Raw genomic sequence first — 8,628 nt, 5'->3', positions numbered from 1 at the left:
CAGTTATTTTCTATAATGAATGCTTCCATCAAGCAGTCTAATTTGTTACGGGTAGGCTAAGGTTATCAAGCAGTTTAATGATCAAAGATTATTCAGCAGAACTTTCCCACACAGCACATAGAACAGAAGGTCAAAAAAGTGAGAAAGAAATGAATTTCCAAAACTCAAAAAAGCTCAAAAAACACTAAAGGTACAGAGAAAAAGGGGCTTCTGAAAATGGGCTCAACACTATGATTCTGAAAGATGTGTAGCTGTCAAAAAGCTCTTACTGAGCAGCAAAGGACATTTGCGAATCAAACGAAGTTGCCAGACTTCAAAATCACTTGGACTGTGGGAAGACGAAAATTCAGACTGTGAGAAGATGAAAATGCAACCATTCGGAAAAAAAAAAAAAAAAAAAAACGGGTCTTCCAAAAATAATGGAAGCTGTAATAAAGGAAAAAAATTGGATACATGAGATGTAATTTTCTATTAAACACTAACAATGAAGAAGTTCAAGCCAATTTTGACTGGAAATGATGAAGGGTCATCTTTGACTTCCGCACAGCGCTGTATGGAGCTGAACTGAATTGATATAGATGTCATGTGTGTGAGTATATCAAGTGTGTTACAACTGTTTCAGCCAAACGCGTTTTAGAAGTGGAACTATCAATTTCATAACAATGCTTTTACCAGACCAGGGCGAAAGAAATTGCACATCAGCTGGACTACATTAAGCAGCAGCATAAGCAAAGAATATGCATAATACAATTAAATAAACACAAAAGAACAAGCAAGACCAGACCAGCAACATGCCACAACAGTTACATCAGGGTGTGCTGTCACTTATAAAGTGAGTTCATTATTCATCACAGTCTGTGTGTTATTTGTGTATGTACTTTGCTATGCATGAAAAACAAGTGGTTGCCATGGTGTGTTTGATTAACACAGGTTGGTCTGAAGCTCTGGTATCTTTTCTGGGATGAGTCAACATTGAAGAGACCAATGGAACTTCACAGCAATATTTGCTTAATGCAAAGTGAGCACATGCACACAAAACAGGACATCCGTATACACAAAATCAAGATTTTTTCATAGAAGTGCCACACAGAAAAGTCAGGAACACGGGAACACAATTGTTCTTTTTGCGCACCAAAATATCACTTAAACATTACAGACTGTGTCAGGTATTACACTTGCTTACTACTGTTATGACTCCTTTATATCATGTTCTCTAGGATCTAATGAATATCATGCCTTATGAGTCATCCCTTCTTCCAGTGACTTACAATGGGCACAGAGTTCACTCATCTCTAACAAAACACTATTCTATCCGTGAACAAAGTTGAATCTCTGTACACTCAATGAGTGAATAAAGTCCTCATCGTTAATCAATTCTCTCTTTCACCTCTTCTAAGCAAGTGTGCTGCAGAGCACAGATGTGCTATCAAAAGAGAAGTAGTGGGCCTTTGAACAAGCTGAATGATTCAGTTCTCCAAGGTAAGCTTAGACAAGCACTCTTGTGGTAATTTGGGCCTGCATTTAAGACCTGAATATCTGTTTTTGAACACAGTGTTTTCTACAATTTTTGCGGTCGTTTTAAAATGTTTTTATCATAGCAAAAACTGAAGGAGCAGGTTGCAACAATCTGAGAATGGGTGTTATATTTTGTTATGTGTTTATATTTTAAGCTCAAGGACCCCTGCTGTTTACAACAAGCATCACTGGACAAAACAGGCTTAAAAGGATCGAAAAGTTATAATGACAAAAAAGGTAAGGTAGAGTTGCCTCATATAAACACAATAGGAAAGCAGTTAATGCTGGGCATGAGTCAACAGGCTGTAAATGCCCACAAATAAATTCCAAAACAAACAGATTACAGGCTACAAGATGCTTAATTATCCTCTGGTGAAGTTCGCGTAAGCAATATTTACCTTTTTGGAGTCTTTCATTGCAACACCTGCAACATCAACAAGCTCAATGATAATAAAATGAACTTAGGCTGTGGTAAAACTGGAATGAGTTGGCTATAATTATCATTGTAAACTTTTATGTCTCCTCTCAGCTCAGATACTGAAGCAGCTCCTAATGAGCAGCTCCTACCATCCTTTACCCACTGTGATGGTAAACAGTCCAAATTTACAGCCTCATATTCAAGAGGCTTTTTGAAGTCAAGCAGTAAGTTATAACTGGTTGTACAGAACATTACAAAAGGTTTAGAAAATATAAAGCACAACTGCATACTTAGAGAAGACTCTAACACATGCATAAGTTTGAATTCCTGTTCTTATATTTCTCCTTTTAAAGATTATATTAGGAATCAAGTGAGGTACTGATTATTTTGATGAATATAGCAGCACCATAAAAGATTTATTTTGTGTTTATCTGTAAGTCAGAAGAAAAGGACTTGGGAGTTTTAAAGCAAAGTATGATCTATAATGAATTTACTTCCAATATCTTTTATTAATAAATCAATGAGGGAAGCAAATCAGTGAGGGAAGCCAACCGGACGATTTAAAACTGTCCTACAAAAATTAATTAAATTCATTCAATTCATTGTGAGGGTCTATTTTATTATAATTGAATCAAGCAATCAAGTTTAATAAAGTAATTGAGTTTAACTGAGCAATCATGAGAGCCCTAGTCCTTTCCCCTGTCTTCTGAATGATTGTATTTAAATGCTGCTGTACTGCATCTATCCCAACTCTAACCTTAATATCAGGGGCCAAAGGAACTTTTCTGGCTCTTTTGAAAAAATAAAGGATCCAAATGTCGCCACAACATCTACACTTTCATGGTCTGCCATCATTAGAATTTGAACATGTGTCCCCACAAGGAGCTAAATACATGTCTGTCCATACACACATGAATGCGCATGCACACACAGTGCACACCCAGCCTGTGCCTCCTCCTCTTCCTCGGCGGTATAAAACAGGTGGCCAGTGGAGTTCCTACTGCTCTCTGCTCCTCTGTGTGTCGACCACAGGATTTCCATTGACCAGGAACTTTACTGCAGCTCTGCCACCATGCCCAAGTGCCCCAAGTGCAGCAAGGAAGTGTACTTTGGTAAGAAACCATGCTTTAAATTAAACATTTTAGTGAAAAGAATTTATGAAGAAAATAAAGAGTAAATTCAGAGTGAGTGGTGACTGTGATGCCACATAGAAGTGTAAACTGCCTCAAAATAACGGTTAAAGTGATCAAGTGCCTTCCAGCAGTCTTTGCACTGCACTACAAGGGAGTGTCAAGGAAGTATGCAGAGATGAGACATGTGCACTATGCATTTGAACTCATTTCCTGCTTTCAGTGAACGCAAACCTGGAACTGAAAGAAATGACTTCATCGCCAACCTTTTCTTTAAAAAATGATCACACTGTAATTTTAGAAAAGAAAGATACTGTAGTGTAATTCAGTGAGTTAAACCAAAAGCCATTGTGCCGGAAAGTTAAAGGTGGCTGGAGGGCGCTTCTGAAGAAACGTTTTGAGCTTGCCCATGTGCATGTTACACTGAAAGCACAGTGCTTAGAAACAATTCAAATGTGTACACTGTTTTCATATGAATAAAACACAATTAGAGGCAATTTGCATACTCTTGGTAAAAACAGTGCTGGGACATTTTATTATTGTGGCAACCGTGTGCATAGAGGATAAGTGGAAAAAGTAATCCCAGCAGTAAGTAAATGAAAGGTAATCGTGCATATGTCATATTTTATGTGCAAATGTACATGTTAATCAAATAAATGGATTAAGCAAACTCTATAAGGTTAACAGCATGAGAAAACTGTAAACAATATGAAAACATAAAATTGCATGTGAGGGTGCTTTGTAACATGTTTAGATGTTCTCCACCAAGAACTAGAGGATAGGAAGTTTTATGAATAAACAAATAGACATTTTATACAGAGGAAATTCAGTTTCTAGGACTGAATGCTCATTGCAATTACAAACGCTTGTCAAAAAGAAGGATCAAATAAAGACAAAAATAAAAGATTACAGAAAAAAAAAATATGTCTGGAAACTCCCTCGAGTCCCAGTAGAGCATGCAGACCTTTGCCAAACCCAGCCTGAATGGATCAGAAGAACATCAGCTAGTAGGTGACCTGTTCAATTTGATCTTAGTCAGCCTTGAGCAGTTTCTTACTTTAGTTATAGAGCAGGGGGTATTCCTTAGAGGCGTAAACCTCCAGAGAGGCCAGAGTACAAAGCCCTCCCTCTCCCCCTCTGTCTGTCTGTCTCTCTCTCTGTCTGTCTCTCTCTGTCTGTCTGTCTCTCTCTCTCTCTCTCTCTCTCTGTCTGTCTCTCTCTGTCTGTCTCTGTATATCTGGGCTCCATATCACTGTTCTGTCAGCAGGATGAATTGATCCTCTTTTCTCTCTTTTGCTTTTCTCTCCCTGCAGATTTACTGTGCAGCTTCTGCCAAAGTAAACACTCTTGGTTGTTTCATTACTGATTCCCTGTTAACATATAAAAGAATGGGTCTTTCTTTTTAGTATAAAAGTAGAATTTTTCCTGTCTTATCATTTGTGTCAGCTTTTTCTCCACATTTTATAGCTCATATCCGTCATTTGTGCAGGTTTGAATGAATTAAAGTTCTTCTGCTTCCCTCTGTCTGGGAGGTCACAAAAAAACACACCTGTATTCCTAATGGTGCTATTATACTCTCATCAGTTCTTGAAGCCAAAATAGCTCCAAAGCCAGCTCAGGAACAATAAAGTACTGGAAGCCTGTACGGGTTGTACAAACATTATTCTACATTCATTTTTAATCCACTACTTTCTGTGCATGAATAACCCCCTTTTTTATTGGTTAAACACGGTGCTAATATCTGCTCTTTTCGCACTCACTAAGGCTCTAATGTTCAGATGGAAGCAATTACGCTACCACTGGTTTCCTGATGGAAGCTGAGCATTATGTCCTTCCAGTGGGAGAAAAACAATAAAAATCCACCCTTAGAGGAATTCAACATCCCTCCCACAGCTAAAGCAAAAAGGGTGGTCCGAGGGAAAGGAAAGTAATCTCAATCCACAGCAAAATCCAAACTGATGATTACAATGTTCCTTTAGATCCAGCTGGATTTAACTGAACACCGCAGGTGTTCATTCCAAATGTTGGGTATTAATTCAGTAGCACAGGTGTTAATTCAACACAGTGGCCGTGTAGCATCAGAGTAACCGAATGAACGGTTGAATAGGCAGCTCCTCAACGCCCATTTTTGATGGAGGTTTTTCATCACAAAAAAGTAAACATAAGAATACCAAGGGAGAAAGCCAGAGCATTTGGGTATAATCAAAGCACAATCAAGGAACTGTATATTGTTTACCTCAATGCTTGCAGATTCAACACGTGAAACTGCTCTCCAACTGAGCACAAAAAAAATGAGAAATGAAACTTTAGAGAAAGTCAGAAACCATTTCAGGGAAATGTTTACCCTCCAACTCGGGTCACCAATTCACCTCATGGAAATCTACCTTAATAGAAAGTTTAGTTCCAAATCTAATCAGCCAACTAATCAGGAACTGGATGGTATGGTTTTATTGGATTTTGGAGTTTTTATTTGAAGCTGAACTTGGCAGGAAGGTCTGCAGGAGAAAGGCTGGTGACCACTGCACCAAATTATTCTATTTTCAGGAAAGGAGATGTAAGAACAATTTCCATCCAGTGCTGTCATTTTCCTTTGTGTGTGTCTCTTTCTCAACAGAGAGTTTTTCCATGGTATTGTGTATGTGTGCTTTGGACAAGTTCTTCTGCTCCTTGATTTGCGTCACTGGCAGTAAATGGGACACTCATGCTCAGGACAACATCTATACAAGCCATCACACCCATCATACTGATGAGGAAATTTTCCCAAACACCAATAAAACACACACACACACACACACACACACACACACACACACACACACACACACACACACACACACACATATATATACAAACCATAACTTGGCAAGACTACATTGCAGACAGCAGACACTCTTGTCACAGGTTGTGGCTTTAACTTTGATGTGAATGTGACCTAATTTCTCACAAAAAATGTACAGATGGTGAGAGTATTTCAGCTCAGTGCACATGCTACACTTATGGCAAAGCCTTTAACAAGCTTTAGTTATCTCAAATGTAAAGCTTTGACATCTATTCTTTTTTACTGGAGCTATAACTCTCTAGTATCTTCTCAGCATGGTCCCAATCACAGACAGCACTTGGCATCCAGCTGATGCAGACTGCCCAAAAAACTCCCTTGAAACATCTCTGCTGGAGAAAAGAACGATGTATGAGCATCTATAATAATAAAAATGGCCTCATGACGCAAAGCGTTCAGTCCTCTGTTGGTTGTTTATGAGAATCCCTTAGAATCTGTCATGCGTGGCCCTGCAGATAAAGACTTTCTTTTAGCTGTGTTTACGAGAAGGGGGCGAGGTTGAAAATTCCTGAGGGAATGTCTCTGGCTGTACAAACACGCCCACCTAATGTTCTCCTGACCGTGACTTATCCAAGGGAGGAAAGAAAACATTGCACTGATCTGCACTGATTTGACTTGACTTTCATGCCACGAATACAAATATAGGCAGTCTCACTGCTATAACTGTAGGGAGACAGTCTCACAAACTTCTTCTTTAGTTGATGTCAATCTAGAGGATGTTTTAAGGAGTTTTAAGGACTCTTTATATTGTACATCTGTGGACAATAACAGTGTTCTCTTTCTTTGTTTCAGCGGAGAGAGTGACATCTCTAGGTAAGGACTGGCACAGACCCTGCCTGAAGTGTGAGAAATGCAACAAGACACTGTCCGCTGGCTCCCACGCAGAGGTAAAACTATACCACTATTTAATGATTACATGAAAGAAGTAACTTGATACTTGGACTCAAAGACTGATGTTGACTTTTGGCATTAAGGCCGCAGTCAAGACAATGTCTGTAGTAGCAGTATGTTTCTTTTTGGGACAGACATATTGGCCCCACTCCATTATTAATTTATGCTCTATAAATGGAATGATGTGTTTTCACAGCACGATGGAAAGCCATACTGTAACAACCCCTGCTACTCTGCACTCTTTGGACCCAAAGGTGAGGCAACCTTTACCATTCCTGCATCATAGTTTTGCAGTACAGCACTGTGTCATTCAGTCAAAGTTGTTTATAAACTATAAACAAAGAGCTGTTTAGAAGTTATGGCCTAATTAACCCCTTAAACCCACTTTGAATGCTGTGAAACACTTTCCACCCAATACCACTAAATCTTTACCATATGCATTTTATTGCACACAGATAGAGATAATCTTGATTTACAAAGTCTATTATCAAATTTTATCTTATGATACCTTTTGCCACTCTCCAAACACGCTGCTCCTTACATAATGGTAACCAGTTATGGTTGTCCTGCCACACTTTGAAAGGTCTATCGCAACAAGAATCATAGGAATTTCATTCATGTCAGCTGACAGAGGTTGTCAAAGCAACGTTAATGTTCCTACCAAATGGTCTCTGTTTCAAACTTCCGTAGTCAGAAAATGGAACACCAGAGTTTCCACTGTTGTGGGTCAGCCACCACTGAGCTGAAAACTATTTGTTAACATAGTGTGACTTCATTATCTCCCTTTCTTTCTCTTCTTTAGGGTTTGGACGTGGAGGCACTGAAAGCCACACATTCAAGTAGTTCCTGACATAGGTGAGGCCATTTCACATAGTTTTCCCTAGTTTTTGCTTGTTCTGTGCTAAAAGACTTGCAATGGAGAACTTCTACTGATGATGTACTTCAAGACTAACATCCAGAAAAAACTGGCCTTAGTGTTTATCAGTTTTTCTAACCAGTGCAAACCCTGTCAATCCCTATGGATAATGTGCTGTCTATGTTGGCTGTGCTTTCTTACAGATTCGTTCCATGTAGAAACCAGTGTTTGTCGGGGAGCGTAAGCTGTAGGACACAGTTCAACTGCATTTTTATCTATATATTGCTAAAACAAAGGACACATTAAACCATGGCCTTTGAGTTTTGATCATACCAGTTTGTATTATGACCACTGAGGGCTGGTTTCCTAGAACCAGATTAAGCCTAAGCTTAGTCTCAAAATGAGTCTAGGACTAGCCTTGATCCATGCCCAGGAAGCCAGCCTTGTAGGTTTTATTTGGAAGAATGTACTGTAGTTTGCTAAAGCACCAAGGAATGATGGTCTGACCAGTAATTTTTAAGCACTATTCATTTTTTTGTAATTAAACATTCTGTTGTACGTTTGAAGCATTGTGTCACTTTCTGTTTCTCAAACTGTTTTACAATTTTATGCTCACACATACACACACCCTTCTATTCTCCACCAGTCTCGTTCAATGAGCATCTTGTTCTCTTAAACAGATACAAGTACTGGAACATATCAGGCAAATTGGGTCCTACAAATTGCATTATAGTCAACAAGTTTTAGCAAAGCACATGCTCCCATGTGCCTAGAGCAGGCGGTGTTAATTCAGAATAAATGTCACATTTCTGTCATTCCAAAGACTTAAGTCAATAATTCTTTCTGTACTGAGTAATTCAGTTGCACCAAATGGATCCAAATGACTCAATGGCTTTTAAGCTTTTAATACAATTAAGAGTCAAAATTACTCCAAGAACTTATAAAGACTCTTAAAAAATAGATAAGGACAATACATTCTGTG

At 38.8% G+C, this 8,628-nt stretch overlaps 1 protein-coding gene across 1 annotated transcript; it reads left to right on the top strand.

Moving 5' to 3' along the window:
• The first annotated feature begins 2,892 nt into the window (after positions 1-2,892).
• Positions 2,893-8,212, top strand: crip1 (cysteine-rich protein 1). Its single transcript, XM_017694498.2, has 5 exons — positions 2,893-3,045; positions 6,692-6,786; positions 6,987-7,044; positions 7,593-7,645; positions 7,850-8,212. Exons 1-4 carry the CDS (start codon positions 3,006-3,008, stop codon positions 7,631-7,633), a joined length of 234 nt encoding a protein of 77 aa, XP_017549987.1. The 5' UTR covers positions 2,893-3,005; the 3' UTR covers positions 7,634-7,645; positions 7,850-8,212.
• The last annotated feature ends 416 nt before the right edge of the window (positions 8,213-8,628 follow it).

Source organism: Pygocentrus nattereri, chromosome 10, assembly GCF_015220715.1.
Source record: "Pygocentrus nattereri isolate fPygNat1 chromosome 10, fPygNat1.pri, whole genome shotgun sequence".
NCBI lineage: Eukaryota > Metazoa > Chordata > Actinopteri > Characiformes > Serrasalmidae > Pygocentrus > Pygocentrus nattereri.
The sequence above is the reverse complement of the archived record's forward strand: the minus strand, read 5'-3'. Positions and strand labels throughout refer to the sequence as shown.